Source organism: Nycticebus coucang, chromosome 1 (assembly GCF_027406575.1).
Source record: "Nycticebus coucang isolate mNycCou1 chromosome 1, mNycCou1.pri, whole genome shotgun sequence".
Lineage (NCBI taxonomy): Eukaryota > Metazoa > Chordata > Mammalia > Primates > Lorisidae > Nycticebus > Nycticebus coucang.
Genome location: NC_069780.1, coordinates 17,719,618 through 17,734,983, shown reverse-complemented (window position 1 = coordinate 17,734,983; position 15,366 = coordinate 17,719,618). Strand labels below are relative to the sequence as shown.

At 42.0% G+C, this 15,366-nt stretch overlaps 1 protein-coding gene across 3 annotated transcripts in view; it reads right to left on the bottom strand.

Annotated features, from left to right (window-relative positions):
- The window catches only part of HERC6 (HECT and RLD domain containing E3 ubiquitin protein ligase family member 6), a 57,834-nt gene extending 44,481 nt beyond the window's left edge, over window positions 1-13,353 (bottom strand). For 2 of the 3 annotated variants that reach the window (XM_053603881.1, XM_053603901.1), the window contains exons 1-5: window positions 12,145-12,490; window positions 9,372-9,531; window positions 6,860-6,936; window positions 4,670-4,897; window positions 2,437-2,531 (exon numbers count right to left, since the gene is read on the bottom strand). In XM_053603881.1, the coding sequence (XP_053459856.1) occupies window positions 2,437-2,531; window positions 4,670-4,897; window positions 6,860-6,936; window positions 9,372-9,531; window positions 12,145-12,343 (759 nt within the window). In that variant the 5' untranslated portion in view covers window positions 12,344-12,490. Of the gene's footprint in view, window positions 1-2,436; window positions 2,532-4,669; window positions 4,898-6,859; window positions 6,937-9,371; window positions 9,532-12,144; window positions 12,491-13,049 lie in introns of those variants that run through there. The other variant, XM_053603910.1, reaches the window with a different exon arrangement.
- Between the last annotated feature and the right edge of the window lie 2,013 nt (window positions 13,354-15,366).

Sequence of the window (15,366 nt, the reverse complement as noted above, 5' to 3'; positions counted from 1 at the left end):
CTGGGCTTTTACCTGCCACCTCCAGCATGTGAGGCCGGCGTCCTACTCCTTTGAGCCGCGGGTGCCACCCATAACATAATTTTTTTTAAAAGACAAGGTCTCGCTCTGTCACCCACGCTGGAGTGAAGTGGCATGATCTTAGTTCATTGCAGCCTCAAATTCGTGGTCTCAAATAATCCTCCCACCTCCTGAATACCTGGGATTACAGGCATTTGCCACCATGCTCAGCTAAATTTTTTCTATTTTTTGTAGAGACAGGGTCTTGCTATTTGCCTTGGCTGGTCTCAGAGTCCTAGACTCAAGCAAAGTCCCCCATCTGGTACTTCCTAAAGTGCCAGAATTATAGGCATGAGCCACCACATCTGCCCTCATATAGAATTTTTGTCAATTATAGTATAATAAACCGAGAAACAAACCTGCCACAAGCCTCTGTGCCCGATAGGCTTTTGTTTCAGAACAACCTGCGTGTTGTTCTGACCTCATGTACAATTTTTGTCAATTATAATATAATAAACCTAGAAAAAAAGAACTAGGCACTTAATTATTTGCTAAATGAATGAATGGACAAATTAACTGGTTCAAGAATAACACTAACATTTAAGTATATAGTTGCTTTACTTGAGCATTTTCTTGAAACTATTCTCTTCTCAAAAGATGATTCTATGATTAAAAACAACCATGTAGCAGCTTTCTCTTTCCAACTAAGAATAATATAATCCAAACAACTTAGAGTTTTCTAATTTAAGACATGTGTTTATTAAAACAAACAATAAAAATCATTTAAGGCGTACAGCTTTTAAATAAATATTTCAGGCTTGGCACCTATGCTTAGTGGTTAGGGTGCCTGCCCCATACACCGGGATGGTGGGCTCAAACCCAGCCTGGGCCTGCTAAACAACAATGACAACTACAACAAAAAAATAGTTCCAGCTACTTGGGAGGCTGAAGCAAGAGAATCACTAAAGCCCTAGTATTTGAGGTTGCTGTGAACTGTGATGTTATAGCACTCTACCAAGGGTGACATAGTAAAACTCTGTCTCATAAAATAAAATAAAATATAATATAAACATTTCAACAACACAATTAGTTTTCAAGTCTACTCCTTATGGCTATGGAAATAATCTATCTGTTGAAATGTGTTGCATGGCCAGGTAGAGAAGAAGAGAAAAACATTCTGAAAGCTGGGTCATAATTATGCCAATCAAGAAAGGAAAGAAAGCATGTTCTAATCTATAAATTCAGTAGGTTATTGAGCCAGGCGCAGAAACTGTAATCCCACTTATAATTCTAGCTCAAGAGGCTTAACAGGCAGATCACTTGAATCCAGGAGTTTGGGGCAACACAGGAAATCCCTGTCTCTCTCTCTCTCTCTCTCTCTTTTTTTTTTTTTTCATTTTGAGACAGAGTCTCACTTTGTTGACCTTAGGAGAGTGCTGTGGTCTCTTCGTTCACAGCAACCTCAAACTCTTGGTCTCAAGCGATTCTCTTGCCTCAGCCCCCCAAGTAGCTGGGACTATAGGCAGCCGCCACAACTCCTGGATATTTTTAGAGACAGGGTCTTGCTCTGGCTCAAGCTGGTCTCAAACTCGTGAGCTCAGGCAATCCACCCACTTCAGCCTACCAGAGTGCTGGGATTACAGACATTAGCCACCGCTCTCAGCCTCACAAGTCCCTGTCTCTAACAAAATTTTTTAATAAATTAAATATATAAACAAGTGGGTTGTTGAAAACTGTAAAAATTATTTTTTGCTTCTATAATTCTTACCCATAGAATTACATCATCAATAAATAATTGCTAAAAAGGTTCCGTTCTTACATTAATCTAATTTAGTAGGAACCTAAAAATATTTCCTAAAGCTGAAATTAGCCTTTGCTATAGGATCTGGACAATCTCCTGATTTGCATTTGGTTCACTTCTCCTCTTTAGATATTTGTTCGTTGAATAAATATGTCAAATATGTCTAGATATTGATATATATCTTATGCTACCGTCTGAATGTTTGTGTCCTCCTCAAAGTTCACATGCTGAAATGCTAACCCTCACTGTAGTGGTATTAGGAGGTGGGGACTTTGGTAGATGACTCAGTCACAGTGGTGGAGTCCTGGTGAATGGGATTAGTGTCCTGACAAAAGAGGCCCAAGAGGAACTCTGCCCCTTCCATCGTGTGAGGACACAGGGAAAATTCAATAGTCTGTGAAGCAGAAAGTTAGCCCTGATCAGACACCAAATCTGTCGGCACCTTGAACTTAGACTTCCCAGCCTGCAAAACTGAGCAATAATTTCTGGTGTTAATGAACCACTCAGTTTATTACATTTTGTTACAGAAGCTCAAATGGACTAAGACCTCTTGCTTACAACAATAATTAGTACATGTACCTTGTTAACATTTCTCTGGAACTTAAAAAAAAAAAAAATAGCACCACATTTTGCATTACCTGGGTAAGCACCGCAGTATGCTCAGAACCGCAGCTGATACATATCACACCGAGGTTCCGCAGGGCACCAACTGACAGGGGCTTGTACCTTTGTGCTGTTGAAAGAAAGCAGGATTTCTAGAGCATAACAAAGTCAGACGTCACGAGTATTTCATATTTTTATATCTTTTATATTTTTATTATTCTTATAATTCATTAACATAATTTTACAAAGTGAACAATAGGCGCATAAAACAGAGAGGACACCCTGCTTTAGGGGAAAAACAAATGCGGTCCTTTCTCATTTATTTCTGGAAGCTATTTTAATCATCTAGAATGCTATTGAAAGCCAAGCTTCAAGACCCTCATCCCCAATCATACCGCCATCATGTTATGTTCATTTGTCTACCTCAGATAACAACAGACAGGCTCTCCAAAGGATACAGCTTATTCATGAATGAATGACAGGGGATTGTAGTCCAAGATACGTGTGCCATGGTGGGCCATGGGCCTATCCAGGGAGGTTGAAGCACGGCAAAACTTTTAAAAGTAAAAAGTTCATGCAGGTTGTTCTGAAACCAAAGACCACTGGGCACAGAGGTTTGTGGCAGGCTGTGATGCACATGGTGGCCCTTGCTAGGAGAGGGCTTCACGGAGGCAACCCAGACCGCAGGTGTGCAGTCTAGTGAGGCTAATTACAGGGTCGTGGTTAGGAAAGGTTTTACCAGAAAGACATCCTCCCAGAAGTAGCTTTACCTGCAAGTTTGAGGGTATGGCAGAATATTTTTCAGTGGCTCTTATTTTAATGTGTAAGGACCCTCCCTTCATAGCCTCCGGACTCTATTTTATTACGGTTTGACATAAGTGACTCCATTTTGCTTCTGACAACTTTTATACTTTTTTTTTTTTTGAGACAGAGTCCCACTTCGTCACCCTGGGTAGAGCGTTGAGACATCTTAGCTCACAGCAATCTCAAACTCTTGGGCTCAAGCAGTCCTCTTGCCTCAGCCTCCCAAGTAGCTGGGACTACTGGCACACGCCACAACACCGGGGTCTTGCTCTTGCTCAGACTGGTCTGAATGCCTGAGCTCAGGCAATCCTCCCATGTTGGCCTCCCAAATTTCACCGTGCCTGGCCTACTTTCACACATTTATATTATACTGTAGATGCTCTGCAAATGTTATAATGATTGAGATAATGGGGAAAACCTAGCTCATGCTAGATGTTAAAAATGAAAGAAATGTGAGTTCTCAACATGGTAAAGAATTGGACAGAGGGAAAAAAATTAAAAAAATAAAAAGAATTGGACAGAGGGGAATGGGCTTTGTAGGGATGTTATCTTGGCGAGTTTTGCTTTTAGAGGAATTTTGTCCAGAGTTTTGTTTAGAGTCTGTCTCATCTAATGCTAGCAGTCTCCCAATCCAGTGGTTTCCAGCTTTGCTGCACATTGGAATCATCTATGGGATATTTAATGACAGCTAATGCCTGAGTTTTACCCACAGACATTCTGAGTTAATTGGTATTGGGTGCAACCTGGGCATTGGAATGCCTATAACCCCAGCAACTTGGCAATCTGAGGCAGGAGGATCACTTGAGCCCATGAATTCAAGACCAGCCTATGCGGTATAGCAAAACCGCCATCTAAAAAAAAGATTCCGTGGTGGGCAGAATAATGGCCTCCCAAAGATTTACAGTGTTCCTAATTCCAGAGCCTGTGAATATGTTAGGTTACATGGAATGAAAGTTGCTAATCAGTTGCTAATAGAGAGACTAGCCTGAATCATCCAGGCGGCTACAAGGGTCTTTTAGCTGAGAAAGATGGAGGCAGAAAAGTCCATGTCAAAGTAGGGTGACTTAAGAAAGACTTATTCAGCCATTGCTAACCTTGAAGAAGAAAGGGGTCTCTGGGTCAATTAATGCCAGTGGCTTCTAGAAGCTGAAAAGGCAAGAAAATGGATTCTCCCCCAGAACCTCTAGGAAGACAGCCCTGCTGACAGCTTGACTTTAACCCGGTGAGACCCATGCCAGACCTCTGACTTCCAGAACTATAGGAGGATATATCCATGTTGTCTTGAGATGCTGAGTGTGGTAATTTGTGACCATAGTAATAGGAAAGTAAAATAGCTTTCCATGTGATTCTAATGTGTCACAAAGTTCAGGAGTCACTGTTTTAACCTTTGAGACTTCCCTTTGCCAAATTGGTCTTCCACCTGGAAAGAAATAATGACTTACTGCGAGAAGATTCTCTTCTTACCTGGGGTGTTACTCCCACTGAGGGCCAGTTGCCCAGCATTGTTGCTTCCCCAGCCAAACGAAGTCCCACAGAGAGACAGGGCGAAGCTGTGAGCCCCTCCGGCGGCCACCTGAGCCAGCGGGAGCCCGTCCAGGGACCTTACCCTCTGCGGGCTGGCTTGGGAAGGGAACTCCTTCCCCAGGCCCAGCTGCCCATGGCTGTTCTTTCCCCATGAAAACACTTGGCTATCTACAAAAGTGAAGAAGAGAAACTCAGCATTGCACGTGTCTTGGAATACCAAATTCAAGTATAAATGACCACCCCAATTCTACAAATTTTTTCAGCTTTACTGAGGCATAATGAACAGATAAAAATTACATATATTTAAGGCATATATTTACATCATATACCGCATCGTATACCTTAAATATATGTAATTTTGGTGTTTTGGTATACATATACATTGTGAAGTGATGGCCACAAGTGAATATTAATTATTAACATATCGTTTTATGTGTGTAGCGAGAATGCTTCAGATCTCTCTCAGCAAATTTCAAGTATACAATGCAGTATTATTAACTATCGTCACATGGCTATACCTTTGGCCTCCAGAACTTACTTATTCATCCTGTAACTGAAAGTTTGTACCCTTTGACCAATATCTTCCACTTTCTCCCACCCCGCTATCTCCTGGCAACCACTTTTTCCCTTTCTAATTCTATGCGTTTGACTTTCTTAGATCCTATATGTGAGGGAAATCATGCAGTATTTATCTTTCTGTGCCTAGATTATTTCACATAGCATAATGTCTTCCAGCTTCATCTGTCCCAAATGGCAAGATTTCCTTCTATTTCTCACCTGCCTAAAAGCTGGCTATGACTTTCTCTTTGTGAGGCTGTCCCCACCCTCCCATGCCAGGGAGAGAAAAGCAACTTTCACCACATGAGACAGAGAGTTGGCCCCGAGTCTGCATAAATAAACCTTAATAAAATAACCCTTTCTTCCACAAGTTTCCCCATGTATTTCCTAATCATTTCCCCACAATTTTTCATCCTTTGAAGCCCAAATTCCCTCTCTTTTGTTAAAATGGTATATAAGTTTCCAAGTCTGACCACTTCTTTTAGTTTCACTTTTCTGTGAACTCCTTTACTCAAAAATACCAATAAAAATTGGGTGCCTTTCTCTGTGAATCTGTCTTCTGTTCATTTACTCCTCAGGTCCCCAGACACTGAACCTTAACAGGGTAGAGGAAAAGGTTTTTTCTCCCTCATACTCTCCACTGAGAAATTTGGATTGAGGATGGACAAAGGATATGGGAGATGATTAGAAAAAAATGTAGATGTGCAATTATTGCATCAGTAAAAAATAAATTAAAAAAAAATTTTTTTTTAAATTTTAACTGATTAAAACTGATAAAAAAAATTTTTTTTTTTGCAGTTTTTTTTGGCCAAGGCTGGGTTTGAACCTGCCACCTCTGGCCTATGGGGCCGGCGCCCTACTCCTTTGAGCCACAGGCGCTGCCAAAAATATTTTTTAAAACAAGAATGTACACTCATGATTTTGACATCTTGATTTTTCTCTGTTTGATTTAAGTAAAATAGAAATAGCCTTTAGTCTGTCTGGGTTTGCCAGTATGGAGAAGCCATTCAGCATAAAGAGAAAAGGGCTGGAAATAAAGCCACTGTCTGAAAGAGTTGGCCAATCAGGCCATGTAAACAGAGATAGCCCTTTTTGGCAATGAGATATGAATTAGGCACTATTTAGATTATAATAAGAACAAAGACATTTGGAAAAAAATTAGAACAAGAACATATAAAATCTGGTAGGTTAAAAATGTCTAAATGTGGGCGGCGCCTGTGGCTCAGTTGGTAGGGCACCGGCCCCATATACCGAGGGTGGCGGGTTCAAGCCCAGCCCCGGCCAAACTGCAACCAAGAAATAGCCGGGCGTTGTGGCGGGCGCCTGTAGTCCCAGCTACTCGGGAGGCTGAGGCAAGAGAATTGCTTAAGCCCAGGAGTTGGAGGTTGCTGTGAGCTGTGTGAGGCCACGGCACTCTACCAAGGGCCATAAAGTGAGACTCTGTCTCTACAAAAAAAAAAAAAATGTCTAAATGTGTTAAAATGAATCCCAATGCATTGCAAATCAAGTTATCATTCATATTCAAAAAATTACTTCCTAATGACCCTTAGAGATCCAAAAAGTGTTTTTTACCTTCTGATAATGCCAAGGAATGGTAGTGTCCACAGGAAACTTGTATTATTTTTATACCAGTCAGAGCTGTGACTTTCCTATAATAAAAATGATAAAAAAAATCTGTCAATCCTTATTCAGGGTGAATTGGCAAGTGGATGACAGATATTTAAAAGAATCTGAAGTAGAAAAACAAGTTTATTTTCTTATATTTCTATAATACCTTTATTCCAAAGCCCTCTATTTTTAACATGGCAGCAACACGTACAAAGATACAGAACAGAATCCAAAACAGTATGTTTGTGTATAGGAGAAGGCGTTTTTATTGGGCATGAATAGACGATATAATGTACTAATTTGTACTCTGTACTTACTGATCTACTAGAAAAATAAATTCCTTCACACACAAAGAACACCAACATCTGCATCATCTAATTTAAGCCCTGTGAGATAAAGAAACCATTAAGTTCGATCATATGAAATTACCATTTTTGTGGATCAAAAACAGGCAATGAGATGGAGCATGGGACCCCTTTTAGGGGCCTGCCAGACACCCCACCAAGAGAGTAAATATAGGAAAAATCTTCAGTCCTTTCAAGAGGAATTCTAGCTAGCCTTGAAAAGTAAATGAGCAAACTGATAAGCAAGAAGATAGTAATAACAAAAAAAAGTTCCCCTATAAAAACTAAAAGATACAAACTTAACATACATTCTTGAGTTATTTTTCAAAAACCTCCACCACATGGGAAATTCAGATAAGAGGGAACAGAGGACTATACTCTGGCCATAGGTTCCTTTTCTAAATTTCTTCAGGGGCGGGGGGGGGGGGCTGGAAAGAATCAGACCCGTGTTAACAGTGCTTTTCTGCTTACACCAAGTTTTAGCCACCGCCTTCGCCTTCCTTCCTTAACTAATTGCTAATCAAAAACTCTCTAAATCTACCTATGACCCTTAAGTCCTCACTTCAGATATCCTGCCCGAGACAAAATCAACCCATTACCTCTATGCATTGATTTACAATTTTGTCTACAACTTCTGCTTTCCTGAAATGTATCCCTGCCTTTAAAAACCCTTGCTTGTAAGCCCTCAGGGAATTCAGATCTTAAGTATTAGCTGTCCATTCTCCTTGCTTGGTGCCATACAATAGAATACCATTCTCTCCCACTGCAAATCTTGGCATCAGTGTGTGGCTTTATTGCACTGGGCTGGGGCACCTTAGAAACAATAACTATCAGCAATTTCATATGGTGGAATCCAGTGGAAATCAGAGATCAAACAAGTATCAAGTTGTAAAACTAGAAGCAAACCCTGATCTTTTCATCCCAAGATAAATATTCATGCCCCCAAGTTACATTGATTTCGCATAGAATTTAATGACTAGAGGCGGTAACAAAAGGTAACTTCTTAGCATCAAAAAGTATGGACTTGAAAATTTCCTAAGCATATACTTCATAAAAACACAATTCAGAGCTGACCACTTAACATACCACTTGTCCTGGGAAGCTATTTGTGAGGAAATATGGTATTTCCCCCATTTTACTAAGTGAAATATTAGGACCCAGTGGCTTACGACAAGCCAAAAGATTATGTTGGGATAGAAATTTCCTCTTTCAATTTGGGTCTAATATTTGTAGGCCTGAAAATAAACTGACAATAGATTAACAAGAGAAAAAACAGAATTTATTTATGCAGGTGCTCTGTTGCAGAATATCCCAAAAAGAAGGTTTATACATATCAACTTAGTATAAGGGGAATTTTCAGGGCGTCAGTGGGAGACTATGGAGGGTTCTACTAGGCCTAGTAATGGACCGTCTTGTCTTTACAACATCTGGATTCACAGGAAACTTCCACTGAGGGAGGTTAATGGCAACTATATTGTTGGAGGCTCCAGTTTAGACAGGAAAGGGAGCTCAGATAAGATTTCTTTCTACATCATCTGTAGCTCAAATGTTTCCACTTTAAAATAATCTTTATATTACTCTGGGGGTCCAGGTGGGTCCCCATAGTTATATTTCATTAGTTAAGACTAAGATCGAAGGGTCGGTCTTTTCATTTCACTTCCCCCCTTTTCTTCATGGGATCCTAGTTGAATAATAATTGGCATCATAAGTTTTTTTCCTGCCTTCTTCCCGCACTACACTGGAATCCTTGAGATTAGGGATTGTGTTTGTCATAGTTTTCTTCATATTCTGTCATCTGGCATGATGCCTGGCACATTATACTCAAAAATATTGAATGAAGCTCAGTGCCTGTAGCTCAGCGGCTAGGGTGCCAGCCACATACATCAGAGCTGGCGGGTTCAAACCCAGCCTGGGCCTGCCAAACAACAATGAGAACGACAACAAAAAATAGCCAGGCATTATGGTGGGTACCTGTAGTCCCCGCTATTTGGGAGGCTGGGGCAAGACAATCACTTAACCCCAAGAGTTTGAGGTTGCTGTGAGCTGTGATGCCACAGCACTCTACCGAAGGCAACATAGTGAGGCTTGTCTCAAAACAAAAAAAAATTGAATGAGTGAACTGATATACTTACTTAGGTGTAAAACTTATTTCCTTAAATTCTCCAATTCCCAGCTGCCCTTCAGAACCAGCTCCCCAGGCGAAGACCCTTCCTTTGTTGCAGACAACCAGGGAGTGCTCCTTCCCACAGCTCACCAGATCAATATTTAGAGTTTCCAATGCCTGAATTGGTTCTTTGGGAACAAAAAGAAAACAGTCCTCCCTGTTATTAATTTAACAACAAGTTTAAGATAGCACTTTCCTTCCGAAGGAAAGGTCCCCCAGACTCCTTGTCTTCTCCAATGGTCTTTTCAACCAAAATCTAAAGTCCATGCCCAATGTCTAAAGAAAATCTGTGTGTTATCTTTTCTTTAATGGGTACAGCTGTGTTAAAATAAACAACTGGGAGACCAGAAGGCTGAGAAGGGTCCAGCATCTTGGGTTCCTAAGCAAACTAAAACCCTACCCAGAGTGAATGGTCATAGCCTAGGACAATGAAACTTAAGCTTAACCAATCAGAAACTGCCAACTAGTTCTAAGCAAAGACTTTTGCTTTAGCCAATCAAATATTTCTTTGTTTTTTTTCCTCAAAAATGTGAAAGTGTTCCCCTTATATCCTCTGCAGTCCCCTCGGAGCCCACTCAAGGTCTAGTGCTACCTATGAATTGCTGAACACACAAATAAACTCTTAGCAATGTTAATGTGCCTACGGTGTATCAACACTGCTGTTTAAATGAGTGGATGTTGTGGGGAGGGAGTGTCTCCAAGGACTATGACACTTGATTAAATGTTTTTCTATGATGGTGAAAGCAAAACCTAGCAAAATTAAGGGACCCAGAAAGAAGGTGGAGTCTCCTTTATTTTACTTCCTAACCCTGAACGTTGAGAGCAGTGAATCCTTGCTCAGAGGGAAACTGGCAGGGAGCCTGCCTCATAAACGTGAGAGGCAGGTACCAGATCCTCTAACAATGAAGAGTGAACAAATATGCCCCATGGAGTCACTAAATGTGACCACAAATGAAAACCTGACCACATTTCCCTGCAAATCAATCTAAACTATTTTCCTAAAGTATCCATCTCTGAATTACTAGAGGTTTGGAGTTGAGAACATCATTACCAGTAAAGTTTTTGTAACACTTACACAATTTTGTTTTGTATTTGTGACCTTATCTTTTCCCACTATTTACTTTTAATCTGTGCAATGCTAAAAAAATTTCATACTGTCATGAAGGGAGATATTGGTACCACTTTTCTGGAGAACAGTGTGGCATTAAGCACCAAGTTCCCCCTCATTTCCACACAAAGGGCATCAGGATATGCTACCCCCAAAACATGCCACTTTGGCATAAGACTTATTTTGAGCTGAAGGCAATTGTGAATCAAAGATAAAAGATGCAGGACGAGGGCGGCACCTGTGGCTCAGTGAGTAGGGTGCCGGCCCCATATACCGGAGGTGGCAGGTTCAAACCCAGCCCGGCCAAAAACTGCAAAAAAAAAAAAAAAAAAATGCAGGAAGAGTTCTCTGTCCTACTCTTATCCACCTAAAAGCAACATAACTATCCGTTAGTGAAGATGTTCCTCATCTTCTGTACTAGGAAGAGTCATCTAAGATGGAGTGTTCACACCAAGATAAATCTGATAAACAACTCTTTCCCTTACCTTCCATCAGACTCTCCAATGTATTTCCTAGTCATTTCCTCACAGTTTATCATCTTCTGAAGTCCAAACTCCCTTTCCTTTATTAAATATGATATGCAAGTTCCTGAGGCTAAATGCTTGACTTTCACTTTCTTTTTCTGTGAATTCCCATGCATGTAAATTCCCCTACAAATATTAATGAAAATATATGCTATTTCTCCTGTGAGCCTGTCTTTCGTCAGTTAAATTCGCAGGCACTGAACCTAAAAGGATGAAGAATTTCCCCCTCCACACATTCCTAAAATTATTCTAAGCATGTTACCAGAAATGTGGTAAAATATTTACTCACAAGACTGTCATTATTTATAAAGGCCCCTGAGGAGAAAGGGCCTAGTTTCCACAAAATGAGAATAATTAAATTGTGGTACTCTCCGAGCCTGGAATGTTATGCAGCACGATAATGTATTTAGACGCACACACATAATAAAAACACATAGCACGTTCATGACATCATTACGTTTGTTGAAAACAAAATTTACAGAGTTGCATAAATACTGTGTATACGAAACAGTATAGTGACGTGATTTTTATAAAGATAAAATATGTACATTAAAAACGACAAGAAGGAAATGCATCAAAGTGTTAGCAGTGTTATCTTTGGGTGTTGGAATTACTTATGTTTTCTTTCCCGTGTTTCTACAATAATCGTTCATGGTAAAAATGTTATTACATATTTTTTTTTAATTTTAAGAAAAAAGATGCGCAATGGTATTTCTGAGGGATTTACAGGTGTCCAACCCACGAGCCACGTTTGGAAGGTCAGGCTGCCTCCTGCGGTTAGACCCGCGTCGGAGTGGGTCGGTTTGAAAGGTGAAAAGGGGTGACCGCGCCTCATCCGGAGGAGGATGCGGTCCAGGTTAGTTTCCGCAGTCAGTTTCGCTTTGCACTTGAATTGGAAACCAAACTCTAAGAACTTGAGGAAAGCGAAACTGATGAAGCCGCGGTTGGGCGGAGCCGAGCACAGTTTTCCAGTCTCCTGCAGCCGACCCGACCCGCTGCTCCTGGAGCTCGACTGCCCGGCCCGCAGCGCCCCATACCCGGAGCCCCGCGCCCGGCCCTCGAGCCCCCGCTTACGCCCCCCAGCCCCGCAACCTGAGCCCCGCACTCACCTGGCCGCTCCCGGCTCTGCACTCCCCTCCGGCCCAGCTGGCCCCGACTGTTGTCTCCGCACGAGTAGACCGTGCGGTTGGCCAGCAGCAGCAGCGCGTGGCGCTCCCCGCTGGCCGCCTGCCGCAGCCCCGCGCCGCCGGTGCCCGGCGCCCTCCGGCGCTGCAGCCCCCGGGAGCCGGCGCCCCAGCAGAGGTACATGCTGCTCTCGCGCTGGCCGTCTGCAGCGCTCTGTCCGCCGCGTCTGCACAGGCTCCCGCCCAAACGCCGGTGACTGTTGTGCGAGGCCTTTCTGGAAATCCGGAGGCTGTGAGGTCCACCCGCGGGCGGGCCTCGCCTCCACCCTGCAACCTGCCTCAAGAGCGCAATCTTGGCCCCACGTCATCAGACAGCTGGGCACCAAGTGCCCCAGGGAACACTCCATAGGAAAAGTACCTGGATTTACATTTTTTTTTTAATTTATATCTGGTTAAGGTGAGGGTACAAACAAGCATGTCAAAATATTTGATTTTATTAGGTAGAGTCCCACTTGTGGTTATGTCCCGCGCTCAAAAGGTGTGCCAAACACCCCCCACACACACATCATGCCCGTTCAGTGGGAGCACCCTCCCCCCAGTCGAATGGAAGGGAGTTTTTCTCCTATATGGGCATGCATTAGATCGTCTATGGCTTCATATTAATATTGAATACATTGGATAATTGCTTTTCCATTCTTGTGATACTGAATTAAGCCACCTGTGAGCCATGTCACTTTGTCAAGTTACTAGTGATTCCGTGTCTCTGCCGTCTGCGCTATGAAATGTGGGCAGTAACTCAACACACCTAACGTGTTAGGGTAACTTAACAGGTAAGTATAAAATGTTACAGCAATGCCTAGAGTGCTTTTGAAAAGCATCTGCGTGCCTACCTTTTTCGTACAGTTTTTAGCACTGGCAATATGATGGAAGGGACGATCCTTGTGGTTATGTTCACCTGAGAAAAAGAACGTGGATAAATAGATAGTATAACCTCAAGTGGTGATGTGGAAGACCCCTCTAATGAAGTGACATTTGAACAAAGAGCCAAGGAGATGTGAGAAATAAAGGATCATATCTAAGGGCAGAAGATCAAAAAAAAAAAAAGCTAAAGAAAAAAACAGAACAAAAAAATTCTCTCCATTGTATTTTATGCTATTTATTTCACACTTTATATCTTTTAAAATTGTGTATCCATTAATAAATTATTGCACCTACCAAAAAAAAGCAATTGGGAGGTTTTGAGCAAAGAAGTGCCAGGGTCTGACTAGTTTTAAACTATTCTGTGTAGAAAACAACAGGACAAAGCTGGAGCCAGTGGCTCACACCTATAATCCTAGCACTCTGAGAGAGAGGCCCAGGTGGGTGGCTTGCTTGAGCTCAGGAGCAGGGCCAGGCTGAGCCAGAGCCAGACCCTTCTCTACTAAAAATAGAAAAACTAGCCAAGCCTTGCATCCATGTGGCAGCAGGGTAGTCCCAGCTACTCGAGAGCCCGAGACAAGAGGATTGCTCCAGCCCAAGAGTTTGAGGTTGGTGTGAGCTATGTGTGACACCCAGGCACTCCACCCTGGGAGGACAGAGTAAGACTCCATTGAAAAGAGCAAAACAACAACAACAACAACAAAAAACTACACCACATTGGGTGGTGCCTGTGGCTCAGTGAGTAGGGTGCTGACCCCATATACCAGAGGTGGTCGGTTCAAACCTGGCTCTGGCCAAAAAATAAACTCCACCATATCTTGGCTATTGTGAATAGTGCTACAAGCACAGGTATGCAGATATCTTTTGCTAAAAAAAAAAAAAAAAAGTATATAGGGCACCGGCCCCATATACCGGAGGTGGCGGGTTCAAACTCAGCCCCAGCCAAAAACTGCAAAATAACAATAATAATAATAAAATAAAATAAAATAATAAAAATAAAAGTATGTTCATTCAATTCACATTTTATAATTTTTATAAACTTTGATCAAAATCACTTTGACTCTTTGTTTTTTATGGATAATACCATAATCACATTTAAGCTCTCAAACCTACTTTTCAAATCTGTTACAATCCAAATGAGTAGTTCCATTTCTTTTTTTTTATTATTGTTTTAGGTTAATTGAATGTACAATGAATTAGGTTACATTGTTTGCATTCCTTAAGGAAAGCCCCTCTTATAACTGTGTCCTGCCCAGCAAGCGGTATGCCATGCACCCTAACATGTGCCCATTAAGTTGGAGCACACCCATTCCCCACTCTCCTCCCCTCTCCACCTCCCTTGCTCCCCTCACCCCCACCTTGAATTGATTTGAGTTTTCCTCTTATGTGGGCCTATATTAGACCATCAATTGCCTTCATTTTAGAATTGAGTATATTGGATTCTTGCTTCTCCATTCTTGTGACACTTTTATTAAGAATGCATTCCAATTTTGTCTAGGTTAATACAAACTCTTGGGCTTAAGCAATTCTCTTGCCTCAGCCTCCCAAGTAGCTGGGACTACAGTCGCCTGCCACAATGCCTGGCTATTTTTTGTTTGCAGCTGTCATTGTTGTTTGGCGGGCCCAGGCTGGATTTCAACCTGCCAGCATGCCGGGAGCCAAAACATATCACAAAAATGCCCCTTGCTATCTTGATTTTACGAGCAAACTATTCTCAGGAATTCAACCGTAAACAGCAATGGTACTTTCCCCTTGCATATCTCCTCAAAAATGCACCCCCCGCCTTAGGGTCCTTCTCCTAGTAATTTTCCAGAAACTAGCCCCCTCCCCGCCCTGTTAGGAATAGCCCTTAGTTACTTCCTCGTTTGAATGCTTATAAGCCCAGCTGAAAAATAAACTCTTCGGAGCTTGATCAGACTCTTGACTTGCTCTCATTCTTTCATGTCTCTTGTCCCCTCATTCGACTGACCCCTTTGTTTCCCAGGTCCCCGTTGAATTCCCCGCGGGCCGGGGCACCAGCTGAGGTGTGTGTGGCTGGCACCTTAACTGCTTGAACCCCGGGTGCTGAGCCACTCATCTTGTTCTTTTCAAAAAATCAGCTTTTCATTTTGTTGATCAAAATCAACAGAAGAGTTGAATTTTTGTTTCAATTTTATTTATTCTGCTCTAATTTGGGGGTTGGTTGATCCTTGCTTTTCTAGCTTCTTGAGGTGCACTGTTAGGTTGTCCTCCTTTTTTGATATAGGCATTGATTGCTATAAATTTCCTTCTTAGTACTGCTTTTGCTGT